General features: G+C 46.6%; 3 protein-coding genes across 6 annotated transcripts in view; 1 reads left to right on the plus strand and 2 right to left on the minus strand.

The window, feature by feature from the left end:
* Positions 1-11,645: 11,645 nt before the first annotated feature.
* ZFP36L2 (ZFP36 ring finger protein like 2) lies at positions 11,646-16,234 on the minus strand. The gene is made up of 2 exons (XM_064648373.1): positions 15,947-16,234; positions 11,646-15,404 (listed from the first exon to the last, which is right to left on the minus strand). Exons 1-2 carry the CDS (start codon positions 15,995-15,997, stop codon positions 13,992-13,994), a joined length of 1,464 nt encoding a protein of 487 aa, XP_064504443.1. The 5' UTR covers positions 15,998-16,234; the 3' UTR covers positions 11,646-13,991.
* On the plus strand, positions 16,012-22,405 carry LOC135410668 (basic proline-rich protein-like). Its single transcript, XM_064647378.1, has 4 exons — positions 16,012-16,059; positions 16,378-18,480; positions 19,604-19,694; positions 22,194-22,405. The coding sequence occupies exons 1-2, from the start codon at positions 16,012-16,014 to the stop codon at positions 17,392-17,394; spliced, it is 1,065 nt and encodes a 354-aa protein (XP_064503448.1). The 3' UTR covers positions 17,395-18,480; positions 19,604-19,694; positions 22,194-22,405.
* Positions 19,706-22,914, minus strand: part of THADA (THADA armadillo repeat containing) — a 164,133-nt gene continuing 160,924 nt past the window's right edge. For all 4 annotated transcript variants that reach the window (XM_064648360.1, XM_064648361.1, XM_064648362.1 and 1 more), the window contains exons 37-38: positions 22,164-22,330; positions 19,706-21,036 (exon numbers count right to left, since the gene is read on the minus strand). In XM_064648360.1, coding sequence (XP_064504430.1) covers positions 20,644-21,036; positions 22,164-22,330 — 560 coding nt within the window. In that variant the 3' untranslated portion in view covers positions 19,706-20,643. The remainder of the gene's footprint in view (positions 21,037-22,163; positions 22,331-22,914) is intronic.

Here is a 22,914-nt window from a genome sequence, read left to right on the forward strand (position 1 = left end):
TCAGGTGGGCAAGATGCTGCTGGAGGTACATGCTTTTAAGGGCTGTAAAATGAATGTGTCAAGTACAGAAGGACATGGCAGAAGTGTTCCTTTTGCCCACAGCTTTCAAAATGCTTTGCAAAACAGGTATGCATTGGGCCATATACACTGAAGGGAAATAATAACAAGAAAGAGCAAGTCTGTGCAAGATGACCAAAAAAAAAATATTTAGAAGCCTAGGGTCAGGGTACCTGAGTTTAAACACCACTATGCTCTCCATTAGACAGAGGATAAATTCTAAGAAAGTGCATATTCTCATTAGAACTGGCATTAGAAATATTGAGGCAGCAAACGAAAATATGAGCTATTGTTTGCCCACTCTCACATAAAACCACATCCAATCCACTGCTTTTTAAAATTATGCCCACTTCTAATAGAGTCCCATCAGCACCTCGGGCAATGTCACTCATAGCTACAGACTAAAGGCAACTTCTGGTGCAACTCTCATGCAGAGATGTACCTCATTTATGCAAAGGCCCAATTTATACCTACGAGAGCCCAAAGCACCCTGCATATGCTAATTGCTCCCAGAAGCAGTATGAGTTTCACAAAATTAGTAAAGTTGGAAAGGAACAATGGAGGTAATCTAGTCCCTGCTCAAGCAGGGTCCTCCAGAGGATTTTACTGAGGGTTGTGTCCAGACAGCTTCTGAATACGTGGAACGAAACCCCACAACCTCTCTGAGCAGCCTGTTCCAGCGCTTGGTCATTAGTTTCCAGCAAATTAAACATTTTAGCAATTAAAGAACAAAAAGGAGAAAAAAAATATTATTCTTTCAGGTCACCAGAAAAAAGTCCTCCACCCACCACAAATCATACAGCCCAAATCAAGACATACAGGTTGCAGATGTGATTGAGTCAGAAAATTGGGCTCCCTCTTAGAGCAAATTCCCAAGAAGTGCAAGGAAGAGACAAGCATGATGGTTTCTTGTTAGTTTCTGACATCTATACATCCAAATTAAGGACTACTCTCCCAAAACATATACCAACTGAATAACCCCTTATTAGAACAGGCATCAATAATAACATCTGTAAGTCACTTCAAAACCAAGTAAATAATCATTGACAAACCACACACCAATTACAACCACCAAGTGTTGTGTATACAAGAGACACTAACCATCCTCAGGAGCCAAGGATGAGTCAATTTGGGTGGATGGCAGGGGAGGGAAAGAGGGGAAACAGCATAATGTCTTCTTGAATTAACCTTGTGTTCAGTATAGCACTTCAGACCTATAGGCGAATATTGTAACCCAGCCAGTGGATACTGGATCCCTCACATCCATCTAGAAACGGCCACATAAGAGGCACTACAATGTCACCTCATCTCAATAATGACACAGAAGTGACTGAATATTAACCACGCCAACCACCACAGCTTGTCCAAATATAAACACACCTAAATCTAAGCCTACAGCCAGTCAATTTCTTTCAATAGAGGTCAGTGAAAAATAGGGATATAGCCTACCTGACGACTAATAGGAGGAAAAAAAACCCAAATCTCAAACCCCTGCTGTTAAAACTCTGTCCCAATACAAAGCGATACATGAAGCAGCCTTCTTCTCAAGGAAATTTATAATGAGTAGTTTTCAGGTTCCCACACTGATGGAAGAAATAAAAAAGTCAGGACTGAACCCCTCAGACTGTGACAACCTGAGTCAGAACAGCAAGACAGAAAACTGATTCCTTAAGAGCTGCACAATGCAAAGCCCAATATCCCATGTTAAGTTATTAATAGATCAGGAAATTCATCATTTTGGGGCATGCATACATAAATTGAAGTAGACTAGGAATAAATTACCTCAAGAATGACAAAGCTGCCACTCTGAATGACATTTGGACAAATGGATATAAAGCTACAGAGAAGAATCACATGCCTGGTGATGCCCAAATGATTCATATAACTTTTCTTCTGCATGAAAATCCAAGATATACAAGGCAATTACACTTTTCAGTTGTGGAAAGTTTATTTTGGAACTGCAGAACCTCTTTCCTACTTCTTCACCAATGATACAAGTTCACCTTAAGCGGTGCCTCAGCATCTCCTGGAAGTCTGACCAGCAGAATACAATCAAGTGCTGGACATCTCTTAATGACAACTGAGGAGGGTGCAGTCACAACTGTCACGTTCATAGACCTGTCATACATGTCACATATTACTCACTGGCCACATACACAGTGTGATAAGAGATTATCAGGCAACAAAATAAAAATGGTCTATCAGAAAAACAAAAAAAGTGCAATCATTTTACATCAAACTTTTCAGGAAGCAGAGCTGATGTCTCAGGTCATGAAACAGTCTGCCACAGTTAACTGACTTGTGTAAGTACTATTGAACAGCACCATCAGCAAACAATCAATCTATCCTCACACAAGAAGTCTTACCTCTATGAGTATCTATCATATCACGATCAACCAAGGTGTTTGCCAACACTGAAGCCTAAAGGATAACAGGATTCTCATGCTGCTATGATTAAACACATATATTTAATTACACACTAAATATACACCTATATTTATTTAGATATATAAACCATAAATAAATAAAACACATATGCATGTGTAAATGTATGCAGCCACATGTTCCACACACCAGCCCAGCTAACACACAGGCAACTCTCATTTCTACAATCGCAAGATCAATAAACAGCTCTGCACAGCTTAGTACAGGGTGTAGCTTCCCCACTACCAAAATCTGCTGTTCCTGTGACTAACACTGCGTGTTTTTCATCAGGGAATATGTATAAAGAAAAACGTAAGGTTAACGCTAAGAACAACATGCTAAGGAAGTTGATAAATTTTAAATGGGAGGCCAGACCAATAACCCTACAAACTGCAGCAACTGCACTCTGTTTTTCAGCAACCAGATCTAACTCTGGCGTGGGAAAGTTCAGTCAGTATACACAAAGACAGACAGCAAATAAGTGTCACTGCACTTATGCATATCTTTTGTCAAATAAAGTGGAAAAAAAAATTATGCTCCTACATTAGTCCTTCAGACATCAGAAGATCATTTTTAACTGAAGCAGAACATACAAAATGGAGATATAGGGCATCCACTCTATGGCTATACTACAGCCATGAGACAGCTAAAAATTGTTGAAGCAGTTTTGCTGGACGGCAGAGGGATTTACAAGGCTCTTTGGAGATCACTTTTTTGGAAATATGAAGGTCACAGTTCAGTGTATTCAATGATGGATTGGAAGTGACCGGCGAAGTTGCCGAACATTCAGTTAAAGATACAATTGAACCATTCCCATAACCATGCCCGAATCAGGGTTGGCAAAACAGTAATAGTACACAGGAACAGAGCATACAGGCACATGTGAATGAAGGAAACTAGCCAGCACAGGACACCTTTAGAGCATGGGACTGGCAGGCTGTGCATTTGGTTGAAGGAAAATCATGCTGGACTGGCGACAAGCCACGAGGAGCAGCAGCTGGAGGCTGTACTACCTATTGGAGGACATACTGCAGGTGGCAGAGGGAACAATGCACATTTCTCCATATTGCTTTCTGCTTTGGAGCTACTAGCTTGACAAGCCCTGCAGAATAGGGTATTTCTTCCCAAGCCCACCAGAAGAAGTTACTTCCCAAGTAATCACCAGCACAGGCAGAAATGGGATGGACAGCTAGGTAGGGCTGATGTTTTTCCACAACTGACAGTCTCTAAACATAGGCAGTGTCACTGAAATGCTACTAAAAACTGAGGTGGGCGAGAAAGACGAACTAAGCAAAGGAGTTTGCCTGCTCAGGGGAATTTATGACTTTTAATTAGGCATTACCCTTCCCCTCCACCTCTTATTCAGAAAAGGAGATTCGCTAAATAGCCCAACAACACTAGAGAGAATAGAAGCTCCAACAAACATGGAGAAATAGGTACCTTTACCAACTGAGCAGGATCTAGTGTCCCCCAACATAGACAGAGAGCAAGTATCATGAACGAGGACGAACAGCACAGACTGCATTCACAGTCACAGGCAGGGAGAGGTGAGCCATACAGGATCAGCACTTCTCCTTCGACAAAAATTTACTCCTTACTCGGCCTTTCCTATTTGTTTCAATTTAGTTAGAAAAAAAAATAAAATATGAAAACCCACAACAAAAACTCACAAGGATCAAATTACTCCACGATTTCCAGAATCTTCCAGATCCTGAACCACCACAGCCCACTCAGGCCCCTCCCATCCAGGGAGGGGGCACACTAGAAATTTAATTTTATTTTAGAAGTCAAGATTTGGTGGGTGTTGTGGGAGGGTGTATGTGTGAGAGAGCAGACAACACAGACACCAAAGGCTAAACTTTAAAGGTTTCGGCTCTCTCAGAGCTGGGTCCAAGTCCCTGTCAGTGCTCCCAGGGAAGTGCAGGCAACGTGCTTGGGACTTCAACAAAACTCCAAGCTCTCCCTTGAAAAGAGCTCAGTCTTTGAAAGCAGTTTTTCTCATTTCACTGAAGCAATTATATTTATCAGGTATCATGATACTTACCAACTAAATTAGGATTTCTCTTACTTTTCTTAGCCCTCTCCAAATACCAGCTGCATACCTCTCATACAGAGTGAACGCAGAGAGCTCTTTACAAGAGGGCTTCAGGCTGAAGGAGAAAACTTTATTGTAAACTCAAACCCACCACCACAGCATAACTCTGGTCATTCCCTGTCTTCCACACTAGAATTCAAATACAAATTCAAGAAGCCAGACATACAGCTGAAACTCTGTCATGAGACACTGATCATGGGATAAGAGAGCTCCATCAGCATGGGCACCATCATTCCCCTGAATTCCCCACTCATCCCAATTAGTACAATGAATTGTTCCAAAAATCAAAACGTTAATTCCTCAGAATCCACAAATTCCTTAGAAAAGAAGTACTAAGAAATCACGTACTTACATATTTTATTGAAAGTCACAGCACGACAGTGCATGAAGCTCACAGACACAATTACAGAGCACATTTCAGGACAAACCTGACCTTCCTTTCACCTAAACCTCACCAGGACAGCTGGGTCTCTGCAAGTCATTTTGAAGCACAAGCATTTCCACCTGGACTTAATCAGGCTCATTAAGAGAACTCAGAACAAATTAATTCAATGAGATTGGGTTCTGTTGAAACGTTTTAGTCCCTGGGAAACGTCCAATTCATAAAATGATGGACCATTTGTATCATAAGAGCTAACTACACTAAGAAGTTGAATGCTTTAATGAACTTTTTTCTTTTATGTTGGATGCAGTATGAGAGGAAGGGAAAATTGCATACAACAGTATTTACAATTCTTTTACTTTTCTCTGCGCAGCCAAGGCAACATGCTGTGGTTTCTAACTTACAAGATGCTGTCCTTTGCTTGTGTAATGCTGGCACAACCATGAAATATTAAGTTCTGCCTTCTTCTATGTTATTGTAATCCTAAATGGCTGATTTTTGCCCTTTCTCTTTTTCCTTTTCTACTATTAGTTCTGGAGTTACAGAAAGTACATTTCCTGTAATTTCAAGAAAACTCTTTGAGTGCTGGTATTAACCAGTGGTTGAAAAGAATCCCTTTCCAAACCTCTCACCTCTCATTAGTCTTGCAATAATAGATTGTACTCACCAGTCAGGTTGTGTCTCTGTAGACACTTTAAGAATAAGGCTTTTTCCACCAAGGCCTACTAACTCCCCAGGTGCTGAATATTTGAGACACACTTGTTTCAGTCATAAGAACCCAATCCACAGTTGTCCTACTAGTGGATGGGAAATTAGAGAGAAACTTTTTAATGAGCTGCTGTCACCTTCTTCTGTAAAGCTGGAGATTTCAGGTGAATCATTCCTCCTACTTCCCATGATTGTTCATTTGTGAAAGTCAAAGTGTTGTATTATTGGAAATATTCACTGGCCCCTGTGCTTTGTTCACAGTCATCATAAAGGATCTATTGCAAATGTGACAGCCATTAAATGATAGCCTTATATTTTGGCTTGCCTTGTATTTGCAGATGGAGACAGACCCCCTAAAAAGAGATGCTTATTACTTGCTTAGCAACGCTCTTGCAGTGAACAGTTTACTACTAACTTTTGTGCTATGAATTCTAAATTCCATCTGGAATTTCATTTTAGGATGCAGGTTACCATAGAAAATATTTTGAGTAGACAGGAGAGGTCATGACTTGGTGTTCACATTGACCCTAGCCCAAAGCTGTCTCCCACCTCCAGGGAAGACAGCTTTTCCAAGCTTCTGAGCTTCCCCTTCCTTGACATCATCTCTGCAGTCTCCCTATCCACACTTCCCCAAAGGCTAAACAGCCAAAATGAAGCAAAATGTTCAGGTTCAGCTCTAGAAAGCTTAACACAGTTCACTGCATGGGGCTTTGCCTCCTCCTGTCCCCTGGACATAATTTGATAAATCCTGGGATTTCAGAGGCATATGAAGAACAAACCCACAGAGCATAATTTAGGCTGTGGTTTCACAGGCATTTCAAGTCAATATAAAGTTGCCCTGATGTTGAAAGCAGAGTTCCAAGCCTCACGTAACTCACATACTCCTGCCCTCGATCCTGCTTTTGTCCTACAGCCATAAGGCGATGGGAAGAGTCCAGATCAGAGCACTAATCTAGTAGAAAACATATTCCTGTCTTTTTAGAGTTAGCGTTCATTTGGATTGGCAAATAGCTGCATTCCTCATCTAATATGACCTTTAGAAAAAGTATTTGTTAACTCTGAATTCATCTCTCAAGATTTACAGTGTGTTGTTCAGCCCTCTTTAAACAGCAGCAGCACTCAGTATGGAACCTTCCCTGTTCATGCTGCTGTGCCACTTCTGCAACAGAGCCAAATGGCATCCAGTACAAGGAACAATTTGTCCTCATCCAGGTGCAGGTGTGTGACAGGCACAAACTGACCCAGGGTTCTGCTGCCCAATGAGATATCTGGGCATTCCCTTTGATGGAAATCCACCCTTCCCACCACACTGCTGGGCAGCAGGGAGGTATCAGACCAGATCACGGTCCTTCCCAGGGCAGGCAGCTAGAAGGGCCGGAGTCCTCTTCTCGCTTCCCCACACTCAGTCATCCATGGGAAACTGCTGCCAAATGTCATCAGCTGGAGTATGGCCGCCACTAAGAAGAAGAAGTCCAATTTCAGATTTGAAGCATTTTGGAGATTCAGAGCTGTACATGCACACCCCAGTCAGCCAGAACTCTGAGATCACTGCAGGGGCCAGAGCCACCTGCCATCCCCATCCAGCAAAGCCAGAACTTTAAAGCAATGAAAATTTAAGGTGAAAAAATGTTCATCCATGGAAAACTCAGAAGGTTCACATATATACATGGATAAAAGAAAGCCTTAATAATGACAAAAGCCAGTTGTTTGCGCTCCTCTGCAATAAGGGAATGGTTTTCACAATGCAAAGTTCTCTTTGCATACAGTACAGGGAATCCTTTACCAACATTTAGGTGCAGTTGAAGGCTAATCAAGATCTCATAAGTTACTGGCCTCTTACTGTTATTGAATTTCCTTCTATTTCTTATCTTGAGTAGCTATTATGATTCCAGGTATTCAAGTGAACGTCATTCAGAAAAGATAAGGTAATAATCCATTGATATAGGATACTCATATTTAGATTTCAGCATATCCAGCTCCCTGTTTATGCTATTAACCATGGTAGAAAAAAGGGAGCTTAAATTACTCTGTGTTTCCTTTTCAGATGATGTACAGAATAGAAATTATTCAGCAGATGTCATCTATCCCTCCTCAGCAACAGAGATGAGAGTTGTCAGAGTAATTTTGCCTGCTTTCCTCAGGAATGCAAATTTTGCAGGGATTCCCCCCAAAATGCCTCCATTAACATTTCCATTAAAGCCCTTCGAAAGGAGAGATGAAATTACTCGTATCCAGTATTAAATAATTAATTTTAATAAAGGAATTAGACCTAAAACCCAATATTCTTTAGTACATATGCTGCAAAAAATTACACAACCTGCTAAATCTATGCCAGCTGAGAACAAGCATTTTCCTTAACATTCAGAACTTTTCAGAAGATGCTGAGCTTTGCCACACAACCATTACGTGATTTCCAGTAAACCAGACAAACTATTCATGGATACAGTCACATTAAATAAACTCTGTCTTGGTTTGCGCCTTCCCTTAAATGTTGGTATCTGTTCAAATGGCACAAGAAATATTCAAGGTTCGTTTGAGTCATTTATAATCACCAATATAGAAAAGCAGTTTTAAAATATGCCAAGAATATCCCAAAGAACTGTGGAGGAAACAATGTTTCCTCAAACAGAGCAAAACCCAGACAGGAGGGATAAACCAATCTAGCAGCTTGGTGGGGAAATGCTTTGTCCTCCATCCCACCACTCCTGCCTCTTTTCCAGTATGTGGGGCTCTACCTCCCCCTCCTCCCTTACACCAGCTCTGAAAATCATCAAACTCCTGACTGACCCACTTCAACTCTACTCCAGAAGAAAACACCCTTTTTTTTCTGCCTGGTTAATAAAATCCATCAACCCCCAGGCAGAGGTGGTGAGCACCAGAGCTGGCTGGGGGCAAGTGGACCTTTTGGTGGCAGTGGACAGAGCACCCACCCCGGGCCACATAGTGCAAACAGGGTGCCAGGATGCTCTACCTGAGCTGGCTCAGGGAGTGTGTCAGAAAGGGCCAGGGAGGAGCAGAGTGGAGAAACTGCTCTCTTCTGGCAGAGGCAACATGCCACATCACCTTGAGCATGTAATTTTCATCCCAACCCTCCACTTACTTCTTTAGCAGATGAGCACTCACAGTTCTGGCTGTGGTCATTCAGGATATTCCTGCCTCTCTCTGGACAGGTACCAACCAGCTGCAAAGCTGGCAGAAGGAACAACACAATTATACTTCAGATGCAATAGTGGGAAGCCGAGTATCTTCAACTTAAAACTCTGAGGAACTGAGTTTAAGCTGAAGGGTCAGAAAATGAAGTTTCAATTTCCAGAGTTAATGTCCTGCCAAGGTCTGGAGGCTCGGCAGGCAAAGCCTGAAATGTCCTACCTTATTAATGATAGAGCACCACCACTTGAAGCTCCTTCAAGTAAGATTCACACTCAAGGTCAGCAAGAAGAGACAGGCCACACAATTAAAAACATATAGTAAAAGTCCCTTAGCTTTAATGGTATACTAGCAAAATGAAAAAAATGAAAGCACATTTTGATCATAAACACAAGTAAAATCTCGGGCCTTCTTTGAAAATGAGGTTGTCAAATGCAGCCTCTTTGAAAGAAGTCAAAGCTGCACACCTAAGGATGGGGTGGGAGCAGTAAATGGAAGGAGAGCAATAATTTCCTTTTCGAAATAATGTAGAGTTGCATTGGACATTTAAATGATACTCTAGAAAAGACTGAGGCACTGGTTTGCTGCATTCTGCATTTAGCAGTCAGCAACCTCCCAGCTCCTCAGGGGGGCTGTGTGTCCTCATCCATGAATGACAGAGACCGTGCTGCATCTCCAGCTTCTACACTGGAACTGGAGGTAAATGTGGGGGTACAGCAAAATCAGCTCACACTTCAACCAGGATGCACTCAGTAAAGGGCATTACTCCCCTGCTCCATGGCTCACAGCTGGGAGTGAGCTCTTGCACAGTTCGGTGCTGTGCAATCCATCCAGCTGTGCGTTGAGAGTTACAGCACACTGCTGCACCTGACAAAGGCAAACTGAGAAAAGCCACACAAACAAAAAGCCCCCAGGAAACTGAGTGGATTAGGGAGTAAAAATCAAAACTACTAATTCAATACATTTGAAAATCCCCTAACAATCATACCAAACTATGTTAAATTAATTCTCATTCCAAGACCTATACCATTACATCTATTTCTACAAAGTTAAGTATTTGATGCAATTTCTTTCAGACTATAAACTGAAGCAAGCAGGCCTCAGTCCTAACCAATAACTAGTAAAATCCCCATTTTCTAGATCCTCAGAGTCATTTTAAGTGACCCAACTGTTAACAGGTACATCACATCTCTAATGGGCAACAACAGAGACTTAGAGCTCCTTCTCAACCCAAAGCTCTTGAAGAAAACCAGTTTCATTTTTATGCAGAGTTTATCGATTTATTGCAAAGTACGAGAAAAGTCCTGAATGGCCTGATCAGCTTTGCATACACTGTTGAATTTTGAAATGAAAGCAAGAGAACATTTGCTTAAGTCAACAACATAAGTCACTAGTTTAAAGGTTAACACTTGATTGTGCAGCACAAGAAACAGACACTTTTATCTTCCCAGTTCAAGGACTCCTGGTTTTCTGAACAGTGGCACACAACACTGCAACAGACTGGGTTGCAGCACACTTCAGAGGTACAAACAGAACAGGGTGCAGGACAGGTGGCCTCAGAATATCACTCACTTGGAGCCAGGCAGAGGGCAGCTCAGGCCCAGCTCTCCCCACACACACAGTGGCATGCCACTAGCCTGCTGGGAAACACTGGTGGGATATCACCCATGCTGTCCTGACAGCCTTTCTAACACACAGAACACTGGTGCTGACACCAGCACAGTTGTGTTTCACGTGAGGCAGCTGCCGTAAAGCTTCAAGAACTCTTCTTCCGGCCAGGAGACACCAAAGCCAACCTCAGCACCCTCACCAAGATCCTGTTTTACTAACAGAAAACCACTGGGAAGATGAAAGTACTGCACTGATGGAGTACAGCTGTCCTAGATAAGCGAAATACAGAAATAAATAAGGCCCTTATCTACTGTGGCAAGAAAAAGGCAGGCTCAGGGGAAGAGGTGGGCAAGGGAGGGAAGCAAAAACCGTACCTAGGGAAGAAACAAAATCTGAAATTAATGAGATATGCACCCTTAATTCATGCAGTTTAGTGTGACAATTAGCTTCAAAAACCCAAACGTGAGTTAAGACATCAGCTTAAGACACCAGTCAAACCAACAGCTATTCTCTGTTCCTCAAAAACACTGGCAAAGGCCTGTTCCTTGCAGTCAGGGCATCTGTACCAGGGATGCCTGAGGAAGGACCCATTGGAGCTCAGGGCCACTGTACAGCCAGTGACAAAAATAAATTTCATCAGAAATTAAGTCTGGGAATCAAAGGGAGCAATTCTGAGCCAAAATGTCAGACTGATCCATTAAAAAAAAGTGACTACTGTAGCTAGGCTGTGTTGTCATACATTGCTTACGTTTGTTTTAATTTTAAACTAAGTGTCAGTCCAAGGTTTGTTACACAAACATATGGCACCAGTATTACATTCTACCTTGTATTTATAGAAAGCGCTGTGGCAGTCCAGGCAGTGCAGAGATGCCATAATGTTAACAACATTTATTATTAGTATGACAAAAGAACAAAAATAAGCTGGTAGAAATCGTGACTTAGAAGTTTAAGGAACTGACTGGAACAAGGTGCCAAAACTGTGGAGATATTAGCTAAAATTCCTTCAGTATTAATACACTCAGTCTCCAGGCTGCCAAGTATTTTGTTATATAAATATATCCTCAAAAAGGTAATTTGTTTAAAACCCAAGCCCTGAAAACTGATTAGCACATTTAATGCTAGCCCTATTAACAGATATGCCCTCAGCTGGGTGATGGGAGCATTGAGGCAGAAGTCCGCATTCCTGTGAGTGAAGAGAAACAAAGCTTTTGGGACAAAGGGTAAACTTTAATTATGCCTTTTTATTACCCAAACTGCCATTTCCTCCTTGCCCCAAACAAGCCAGGAAGGCTAATGGCACTCATTTTGCCCCTTAAGCAATGTGATTGATAAATGCCATTACTAGATTTTTCCACTCCAGCTGTTACGCTACAAGCAGTAGACCTTTGATTCTTCATCCTCTTAAAAATAAAAAATTAAAAAAAAAAGAAAAAAAGAAAAAAAAAAAAAGGCAGGATACAGTACACCACTGACATTCCCGAACCTTCTGGAAGCGTTTATTAACTTTGGCCGCGGACCAGTGACGGCTGCAGGAGTGTACTGGAGCAGCAGTGCAAACTGGTTAATCTGTAGCTAGACATATCTGTGATTGGTGGGGGTGGTGGTGTTTAGCAAGAAATACTCCTTGCCTGGCAGCCAGGGCTTTAGCAGTTGGAAGGGTTACTTGGCTTTTTTTTTTTTTCCAAAAAATTTTATTGGGAGAACTACAAAACATTTACAGTACAAAGTTTACAGTCTCACACAATTTGTAGTGAACTGACTCCCGAAAAATATATTACAACTCAAGTTGACTTATCCTTTAGTTACATTCAAAACATACTTCTGTTAAAGTAGTCCAAAAGAGTACATAGTGCTCAATCTGTACCTATGTACAAACAAAACTAAGCTACTGCTCATTCATCCACCGTCCAGGAAAGTTTTGGAAAACTCCCAACTTTCTACATTAGGAAAAAAAAAAATTACAAGTTTTGGAATTCAATTAAACAAGATATGTTCATGTACTGTATAAAGTTTCAGATCCAAAGATGGCCTCCATTCTTATAAAATAGAGTGGCGAAATTTTGCTGTAGTTAAAACCCATCCCTACATTCAAATTATCTCAAGCATTAAGAAAAATACTTATTTGGTTGAGAAATATTTAAGGCAAGCGTGGACCCTCAAAAAGGCACTGTGAGACATAATACTGGGACCCCCAATTATTGCTACATACTTTGAGACTATATCACAGTGTGATTGGTGGAGTTAGGCAACAAAAATACTTTTTGGTTATTTTAAACAAGTCTGAATTAGATTTGCCACTTTGAAGTCTGATTGCTAAGGCAGTCTTTTTTTCTGCTTTTTTTTTTTTCTTCTCTAGTTTGTTTTTCAACTCGGACGGGCTACAACCATTTACATTCTAAAAAACCCATAGAAATTCCTCAAACTACTTCCACAGCATCGAGACCGATTTCTATAAAGAAACCATGCAATCTTTCAGATTTACGTAAACAAGGAAAGAAATTAATGAAATAAATATTACATACAATCTCTTAAATTAAGAATTTTACTCATTTACAATAAAATAACCAAGTGAAGTTACAAAAAGGCATATATTACTGTGAAAAGAACACACTCCACATTTCGCCGATTAATAATGAAAATCATAATTTAAACATAATAAAAGAATATATATCTATTGCTTTTCATCATACCCGATAAATACAGTATGAACAAATTACCAATGTATACTTTTCACAAGATAATAAATAAGTTAAATAATTTCATATTGAGTTGTGTGCAGTGAACTCATCCATGCAATCAACTCAAACAGCTAAAAAAAATTTAAAAAAAAATCAGCAGTTATTCTCCAACAATTACAAACTAAACTCAGTTGAGTGCTTCCAAATAAAGCAACAACAAAAAATTGTTCTAAGCCAAACATCCACTAAGTGGTGGCAATGGAACCAATATTAAACTTTGGAATGAAGGTTTTAGCATTTGTTATAATAATAATATATAGATATATAAAAAAGGTTGTTATCAAGGCATATTCTTGGCAGGATGTTGGATTCTTTTTTTTCCTACAAAAAAAAAAAGCTTATAGGTTTAGTATGTTCTGTGTTTTTATTTGAACTGGATTGAAACACAAACTAGTTTGTAACTTCTTTTTCTGTGTGTCTGCAGGTTTGGAGGAGCTGGGCAGGCAGAACCGGCGCTCCCCAGATTGTTTGTTGCTTTCTGGTGGTGTCTTTTCTAATGCTAGTTTGTTGGTTTTTTTTTTTGAACACAGATGGAATGGCTGCTGCTGGTGCGTATCATAACTTGTCTCCAAAGAACAACAAAAAAAACCCCGAAACAAAAATCCCCTTCTTCCAAGGTCTCTCTATAAAAATAGGTTTGTTCAGTTCGTGTCATTTGCCCTTTTGCAAAATGCTTTGTTTCTCGTTTTGTTCAGCTCTCGGTGTAGATAGACAGATACATATAAAAAAAAAACCACCAAAAAATAGAGAAGAAGGAGAGGTTTCGCTTTCTTCGGTCACTTACTTGCAGGGCCGCCGCGGGGCCCCCCCGGCCAGTCCCCCGTCCCCCTCAATCGTCGGAGATGGAGAGGCGGCTGAAGATGGGCAGGCGGCGGCCCGAGTCCAGGCTGGGTGACTCGGAGCCGCTGAGGGAGCCGGAGCTGAGGGAGCCGCTCAGGTAGCTCTCCCGATCGGAGAGCGAGTCCGGCGGGCTGGGCGGCGCGTCGAAGACGGGCGACTCGGAGAGGCGGCGGAGGGGCTGGAAGCTGAAGGGCGGCGAGGCGGGGGGCGGCGGGCAGCCCCCGCCGGGCGGCGGCGGCTGCTGCTGGCAGCGGTAGTAGGCGGCGGCGGCGGCGGCCGCGGCGGCGGCAGCGGCGAAGTTCTGGGTGTGCAGGGCGAGGGGAGCGATGAGGCTGCCCAGCTCCTGCCCCGAGAAGGCGAAGGCGTTGTTGGCGCATGGCGGCGAGAGCAGCTCCTCGCAGTAGGAGGCGGAGGCGGGCGGGGGCGGCGTGCGCGACCCGCCGGGGCTCTCCAGCAGGGCGGCGTCCAGGCGGCCGCCGGGCGGCGGCGGCGGCGGGGGGGCGCCGTGGGGGTGCGGGGGGTGGTGGTGGTGGTGGTGGGCGGAGAAGCCGGAGAAGCTCAGGCTGTGGTGCAGCTTGGGCCGCTCGCCGCCGCCGCGCGGGTGCCCGAAGCCGCCGCCGCCCAGCGGGTGGTCGCGGGGGGCGAAGGCGCGGAGGTCGCCGGTGCTGCCGGCGGGGTGCGGGGGCGGGTGGTGCGGGTGATGGTGCGGCCCGGCCGCGGCGGCGGGCGGGGGGGCGGCCGTGCCCCCGCCGGGCGCCGGGCGGCGCTCGTCGGCGTTGTGGATGAAGTGGCAGCGCGGGCCGTAGGGGCAGAAGCCGATGGTGTGGAAGGTGCGGCAGAGCTCGGTCTTATACTTGGGGTGGCGGGTGAGGCTGCGCAGCTCGTGGAAGCCGTGGGCGAACTGGCACTTCTCGCCGTACTTGCAGGCGCCGCTCTCCTCGAAGGGGCGGCACAGCTCCGTCTTGTAGCGCGTCGAGTTGATGGGGGCCCCGCCGCCGCCGGAGCCGCCCCCTTTGCCGGCCGCCTGCTGCTGCTGCTGCTGGAGCTGCTGCATGAGGTGCTGGCTGCGCTCGCCGTTCTCGCTGAAGGAGCGGTCCCGGAACTTGTTCTCCTTGTTGAGCAGGGCCGTGGGGCTGCTGCTGCCGCCGCCGCCGCCTCCGCCGGAGCCCGTCTCCTTCAGGCTGCCGAACGAAGAGGAGGAGGAGGAAGAAGAGGAGGAGGTGGAGGAAGAGCTGGAGCCGGTGGGGCTGGGGAACTTGGAGCCGCCGGCCAGCGCCGTCAGGTTGCTGGTCGAGTGCCGCCGTAGGAAGCCCGGCGCGAAGCTGGAGCTGGGAGGGGTCACCGGGGTCCCCACGGCTTTCTTATCCAGCATGCTGCTTAGGTTGGTCAGGGACTTCTCCGTCTGCCGGGGCGGGGAGAGGGAAGGGGGTGGGGGAGACAGCGGGAGAGAGAGAGTGTTGCGGGTGACCGCCTTGCCCACCGCCGCGGCTCCCCACGCCGCCCCAGGCGCGCCGCGGCAGTCGGGGCGGGGGTCGCGCCACCCGACCGGCCCGCAAAGCGCGTCCGCTGCCAGCGCCTGCAGGGCAGGGCAGGGCCGGGGAGAAGCTCCTGCACCGGCTCTGCTGCATCTGCAACTTTTTTCAAAAGTTTCTCCCGGCAGCGCAACACGCGGGTAGGCGCTGCGGGGCGGCCCGGCACCCCCGCGGCTGCAGATCAGCCCGCCCCGAACGCGGCCGCCGGGAGGCCACGAGGCGGCATTCCGGGGCTCGCAGCCTTGCGCCAGGCCCCCGGCCGGCTGTCAGACCGCGACCCGCCCGCACGGCCCGGCCCGGCCCGGCCTCCCGCCCCGCCGCGGTGCCCCAGCCCCAGCAGCCCGGAGAGTCGCCCCGCACCCCGCGGCATTGCCAGCCCAGATCCCGCCCGGGTAAGCGCGCTCTCCCCTACCTTGCACAAGAAGTCAATGTCGTAGAAGGCAGATAAAAGTGTCGTCGACATTTCTAGATCCTGTAATGGTCGGAAATACAGGAAGGACCGAACGATCCCGCTGTCCTCGGAGGGTTTGGAAAAGCCACGACTAGATAGGAGGGGACCGTCTGCTTGAGATCCGAAACGGTCCCGACTCCTTCCCGGCGGGACGGCGGGTGCCGGGCCGAGGCGGCGACGGCGGCTGCACAGCAGCGGGCGAACTGCGAGAACTCCGCGGCGCCCCGCGCCGCCCCCATATAAACGCGGCTGCCCGCGGCCCGCGGGGGCGGTGCCCCGCTCCGCCCGCCCCGCGCCGCCCGCTGGGCCCGCCCCGCCCCAGCCCGCCGGCCGGGCCGCCCTGAGTTTGGCAGAGGGCGCCAGCAGCGGTGTCCGAGCAGGTTGGTGGATAGGGAGTGCCTCGCAGTCAGCCCCCGGTACTCCGAGCCAGGTGTGCCTGCTGTGGCGGCAGCCCGGGTAGGACGGGGCGGAAGCAGCGGGGAAGCAGCCGAGGCAGCGCTCACCGTGCCCTGCGGGCTTGGCCCCCGCGCAGCGCCCCTCTTCGCGTCCCTCTCCATAGACCGGGCACCCTCGCGTTGCTGCCACCCCCGCCAGCGGTCCGGGAGCCGCCCGCGCTCGGCGGCCGCGGCTGCCGCGGAGCGGAGGGTGCGCGGTGCCGCGGGAGGGGCGCGGCAGCGCCGGGGACACTTCTTCCCCCAGCCCCGCCGAGAACTAACTTATGCCACGTAATTGGTTTGAAACAAAGGTCGGGTCCGCGCTGCCCCGATGCGGCCGGCGGGACGGGGCTGGGCAAGGGCGGCCGGCCCCGCCGCTTCTCCTTTCTCTTCGGGGAGTTCGTGTTTGGTGTTTATTTTTTGTTTTTCTTTCTGTTTGGAGTCCAGGAGAAGTTAGCTGGCAGGCGCGGATGCGAGGCAGCGTTAACGCCGCCACCGCCCGGGCTGATACACGACCCCCACCCAACCCCTCTGTGCATCTCTCTCCTCCCGCGCCCTGCACCCCTCCCCCGTCTCCCTCCCACGCTTGCCCCCTTCACTTCTCACCCCCCGCCGAGGTCCTGTGACCCGCCGCACCTCCCCCACGCCGCCCCCGGTGCCCCCCGCGGGCGGAGGCAGCGGCTGGTGCCCGCAGCGGGGCTCCCTCCTGGGACGGGGCTCCCTCCTGGGACGGGCCCGGCCGCCGTCCAAGGCGGGCCGGGAGCCGCCGTGCAAAACACCCCCGCCCCCCCCGCGCCGATAAGGCCGCGCAAACATGACTTTGTGAAAGGCGGCGGCGGCGGCTCCTCTGCACCCCCCACCCCGTCCCCTCCCGCGTTTGTTCGGCCCCGGGACAAATGGGAAGGAGAAACAGACGGGCAAACGTGTAAAGTTTTATGGCTGCTGAAGCCAGCAGAAGTGTTTGATCGTCTTTAGCTTCCGAGCAGGAATGTCAGGCCCGCGAGATCCAAGCGTGCAAACCTGACCACGTCAGCAAGAGCGCGGCGCTGTGAAAACACATTTGCAAAGCAAAGAAACTTCGGCGGGGTGGGGAGGAGGGGGGGGGGGGTCATCAGAACCCCTCGCTGCGGGGTTTCAGACTCGACTCCCTCCGCCACGCGGCTCCCGCGCCCGTTTGCTTCCTCCCCTCCTCTTCCTCCTCCTCCCACGCGGCTGCTGAGGGGGGGCTGCAGGCGGCCCCCGTCGGGCCCCCCCTGGCCGCCCGGCCGGGCGCTGCCCGCGAGCCGTCACCCACGGCGGGACGGGCCCGGCCGCGAAGATCGAAAATCCCCCGGGGAAAGAGGAGGAGCTGGGGGGGCGGAAAGCCCAAACCTCGCTCCTTCCCGTGTCCTAGCCGTTTGCTGGGGCCCGTCCCCCCCTCGGCGGGTGTTGCTGCTGGACGCGGCTCGGCTGGCCCCGCTCCCGGCCCCATTCCCGGCCTTGCTCCCCCGTTCCCGGCCCCTCCCGCTGCCCGCGCGGCTGGCGGGCTCATGGTGCCCCCTCGCGGCCGCCGGGCCCGCCGGCAGCGGCTCTTCCGCCCAGGAGTGCCGGGAGAGATCCCACGTTCCTGCCTCTTCCCCTCCTCCCGTTCTGCCGGGGGGCGACGGCTCCCGACCCGGCAACAGGCCCTGCCCCGCACCCGGGGAGCCTCCGGGGCTCGGGAATGTCGCGGACGGGCGGGATAACGTGCATCCCTTCCCATAACCTCCTCCTGGGCCGGTCGGAGTTGCCTGCGCACTGACCCTCCCACACATCTCCGCCAGTGAAACATCACCTCGGAGCAGATCCTGCCCGCCAGCCAACCGAGAGTACAGTTTACGATGACAGTCATGCACGGATCAATGTGTCATCGCCATTGGGAGGAATACTTTGATAAACTGACTTTGATCAAATACACGACCGATAAGCGCTCTCTGGCATCACGCTTTGGTAACCCTCTCCTGCAATCGCTGCACAGGGTTTAAAGGTTCTTCATTGAGTAGTTACACAGTAACGCAAGCCGCTAGCACCGTGTGGTGAAATGTATGTGCGCTGATATAATTCTTATTTGCTCTCTATAAATGGGGGCGGGATGACAGAGGTTCCAGTTGCATCTTAACACCACGATAAGGAAGAGTTTTTGAGCTGTTTGGTTACTGATTAACCAAGTCCTCAAGGCTTCACCAAATTACTTAAGTTTTATGGTCACTTTGGGTCTACTACTATGCTGTTACCTCTCTGCATTTACTCATTTGCCAGTATTAAATACATATGTATATGCATTTTTAATTCTACCCTGTTAAAAAAAATTAAAAAGCCAATGTTACTAGATAGTCTTGTGCTACCCACTGACATGAGCGAGGTTACACAACTGATACATACAAAGTTGGTTTTGTCTCTTACTATTAAAAGCTGTTGCCACACTAGTTCAGAAATTATGGAAAGATGTGGCAAAACCAGCAGCTAGCTGTTAATTAATTGTACAGGTCTTGCCTATTTTTTTAAGAGTGGCTTCCAGACATAATCTGGGCTGTTCCTTCCCCAGGAGCTCAAACCAGATGCAAACAAATTCATTTTTAGCCTAACTTGCACCGTGGCTCATTAAGCTGGGTAGTGGGCATTCTGTGAAACATCATTTCAGATTCCAACATTTCCCTTTTGCCTATTGAAGCCTCAAGTTTCATCATAAATTACTTATATAAGTAACCCCAAATCCTGAAAACTTACAGCCACTTCTTGTTATCTTTTTTTCAGTAGTGACTTTGTTTTGTGCAGTGTTCAGATGTCCATTAGATCCAAGTCAGCGGCTCAGCTCGATTTACAGCAGATTCTATTTAAACTCAAGGAGAGGGCAGCAATCGGCTATCGGGCACCGCAGCACGCAGCCACTGCGAGCGGCGCCGGCCCAAGCCTGAGCCTACCCGGGCTAAGCCCGATGCCGGCACTAAGGGAACCCGACCCTGCCCGGGCTGAGCCCGGCCCGGCTCTCAGGGAACGGGCCCATCCCGCGCACGGCGGTGCCGCGGCGCCACCTGCGGGCCTTGAGCCGCAACACTCACCCCTCACCTGCGTGTGATCGACATTTACGGCCAAACTCTGCTCACACACTATTAGGTGAGGAGGCTGAAAGGAAACACTCGTTCACTGGACATGTTCTTCTTCCTAGGAGACCGAAATGACGGCGTACAGGGACGCATATCCATATTTTGGGGGGCCTGGCCGTGCTACAGCCAGTCACAGCCCTTGGCTACAGGAAGGTAACGCAACCTTTTCAGATCAATGTTTATTTTCGATGTCTCGTTTTCATACTGAAACCCAGTTTCAGTTCCCAGAAAAATACATTTCAACACACAACAAGCATGTTTGTGTTTCAGACACAGCATCACCATGAAGCACTCAGAACAGTCCCCAAAGCCACCCCACCTGAGTGCCGGTGAGAGCATCTCTCAAAAGCAAGGGCTGGAGCACAGAAACACCTCTGGTAGCTTCAGAGGGGCCTCACACTACTCAGCAGGACCTTCCTTTCCAGGCCTGCTTGCAGAACAAGGGGTTTTGAAGTAAAGATGAAACTGTTTTGTTTGCAATGGAGCAGCTGCTTTGTTTTGAACACAGTAGTCTTCATTTTAGAGCCATTTTATGAATGTAATTATTTGATTTAAAGGAAAAAAGAGGCATGCAGAACTCTAATGCTGTTTCCATGTGTGAAACAAGGTTACTACCAAAGTGAAAATCCTTGCCTTCCTCCAGAATACAGTAAAATTTGAAATATACTCTAAAAATTGCCATGAACAAAAAAGTCAGTTTGTTCCTTTTCTTTTTGAAACACTTAAAAATAAAAATAGCATATTAATTTAATAATTAACATGCTACATTTTGTAAGGAGACCAAAATAATACACTTTTTCTTGGTACTAAGATACAGGAGGTAAAATATGGGATAAAATGTAACAGAACTACAGGTGGCCTGCACCTGGATGAATGGAAAATATTAGGTTTACCTGCTTTACTTCCTACAGTGGTTGCAATAAACAATGCTCAGCTGAATGAAATTAGCAAATGCATTTAAAAGGAACAGTCTCCCACAGCACATCTGGTAAAAAAAATGAATCCATGGACTAATATATAAAAATGTAGTTTTAGCCTGAATCCTGAACAGTTTGTTGCAGATTTACTGGAGTCATCCTGATTCCTTGAACATCGCTGGAATTCAGTCTCCCTGAGAGAATGTGTCCATGTTCCCTGAGGATGAACTTCTAGTAACATACTTTTCCAGATTTTCATTTTTGCAAGTATCATCAGACTTCAGCAGATTCAGTATTTTAAGACAGAGCAATATTCTCTCATTTTGAATAGCCAATCTTGTGAATTCCGCAGTTTTGGAAAATTCTGGAGCTGGAGGCAGTGCTTGAAGGTGGTGTTCAACGAGCTGGGCTTGGTCCAGTGCTGTTATTGATAGTCGCTTCAGTTCTCCGTGATGCGGTAACGTTAGATGAGTCACTGATATGAGCTGTAAAAGGTGCTTACTCAGTTGTCTAACATGAGTCAACTTCTCTGCCCAAAAATTCACTTCTCCTTTATCAAACAGATAATCATCTTCTTCCTTAACAAAAAGAAAACCAACAGTGATTAGGAAATGACTTGTTGTTTCATAATAATGAGAAAATCATAAAAGATACAAAAGAGGATATATACAGAAACAGGTGTCACAGAACCGCTTCTTTATATTAAAAAGAAGGTAAAAATTCACATGCATTTTTTATAGGTTTGGGAACTACTTTGTCAAAGAAATTTTACCTTCAAAAATCAGGCAGTTATGGTATAAGTCTTGGGAAACAGTGGAAGTAAATAGTAGTCCTAATCCTTAACATGTGCTTGAAACAGTCTTATATTTCACAGAGACCTCTCTGTAACCAGTATGGTAATTTGCTATATCATGGTGCTTTTTGAGTGGATTAAATGAAAAAGGAAAATTTTATCAGTCAGTGAAACTTAGAAAGGCATACCTAAACCACAGGCTTAAGAGAAGGTCCATAATATATTTCATGGGTCATATTAATTGTCAAGAAACTTCTCAAAGATGTAGCTGGTCCTGTTCCTTCCAGTTTACCTTCCAGCATTATTTTGACTTTTACAGTCTTTTCAAGACAAAAAGAGCACAGCGTATTATATAGTATTATGCTTTACAGAGCCAGCATGGCAAAGTTTTTCTTTACATAAATAATCCATCTGAAGAGAGTAACTGATGTAAGCAAGGCTGTTTCATGTGCTGTGCAGAACCAATCATATGTAAGATGGCATAAAGTTACCAAATATTTAAATGCCAACTCTGGAAAAGCCAGCAGTTGGGAGAGCACTTTTCTTGAACACCAGATGTGCCTGGCACCCACAGCAGCAGATTAAATTCAAGGCAAACCATCATCTGCAATAATACATTTCAGCCTCAAAATATTTCAGTCGACAATGACTTGTGAAGTAACTCTTGGTTTATTTCAATGTTTGCTTATTGATCTCTTTAATTTTATGCTGATATTGCCAGGAAACATGTATCAAACTCTATTTTTATTCTAAATATTATCCACGTGCATTTTTTTTTTAAATTGTAAATCAGTTAATACTGCAGTAGTGAGTGATCATCAGGCTTCATCAAATGAGATGTTACATTCCATTCCTACCACTGCAGAAATGCAGTGCTTCCAACATGATATAGCAACTGGTTGTTAAAATTACCAGGGCTGAAGTCTCCGAATCTCTTTTCAGGTCGCTGTCTCCCAGCAGCCATTCCAGCAGGATCAGCACACCAGCATGGATCTCCCCCCACCGCTGGAGCAGCTCACACAGTATGCCAAATGCTAAATCTAAGGCCATTGGAGCATTCACTATCCTAAGTGCAAACTCTGTTAAGAGAAAATATGTGTAAGAATACAGAGCAAGACCACAAACATTTTCAAATAAAATCAGCACAAAAATGATTTCTTGAAAACAGATGCTGAATTTATACAAACACATGTAGAATGACGAATTATACAGCAAATAAGTTAGATGAATATTTACTTCTGTGCCACTTGGGGCCTTCCCTCAATTCCAAAATAATACATGAAGCAATTGAAAATGCTGATGCTTCATTTTTTCCCTCCCCATGTAGTGACATTTATTAATTTGGGTTTAAATATAAAATATGTCTGTTACAAATGTCTCAAGAGACAGTCCTGATCCTATTACATGGTGACTATTTTTACAAAACTACAGCTATGCCTTAGATCTGATTTGATATTTTCACTGGAACTCAAAACCTACAACACATGATATGTTTTTAAAGGGCTGGGATATAAAATGAATAATTATTTGGTGTGCAATCTCATTATATATAAGACAGACATATATACGCACACATGTAAGAGAGATCAGGAACAAAGACAGGCTTAGAAAAGATGTTTGAGAAGGGAAAGGCAGACACTGTTTACAATATCATCACAGAGCT

The sequence above is a fragment of the Pseudopipra pipra genome, chromosome 3, assembly GCF_036250125.1.
Source record: "Pseudopipra pipra isolate bDixPip1 chromosome 3, bDixPip1.hap1, whole genome shotgun sequence".
Classification (NCBI taxonomy): Eukaryota; Metazoa; Chordata; class Aves; order Passeriformes; family Pipridae; genus Pseudopipra; species Pseudopipra pipra.

Coding starts and splice junctions, on each gene's coding strand:
- ZFP36L2 (XM_064648373.1), bottom strand. CDS start 15,997: ATGTCGACGACACTTTTATCTGCCTTCTACGACATTGACTTCTTGTGC. Junction 15,405..15,946: donor ACATTGACTTCTTGTGCAAG/GTAGGGGAGAGC, acceptor CCGCCCCGGCAG/ACGGAGAAGTCCCTGACCAA.
- LOC135410668 (XM_064647378.1), top strand. CDS start 16,012: ATGGTCGGAAATACAGGAAGGACCGAACGATCCCGCTGTCCTCGGAGG. Junction 16,060..16,377: donor GATCCCGCTGTCCTCGGAGG/GTTTGGAAAAGC, acceptor GTTGGTGGATAG/GGAGTGCCTCGCAGTCAGCC.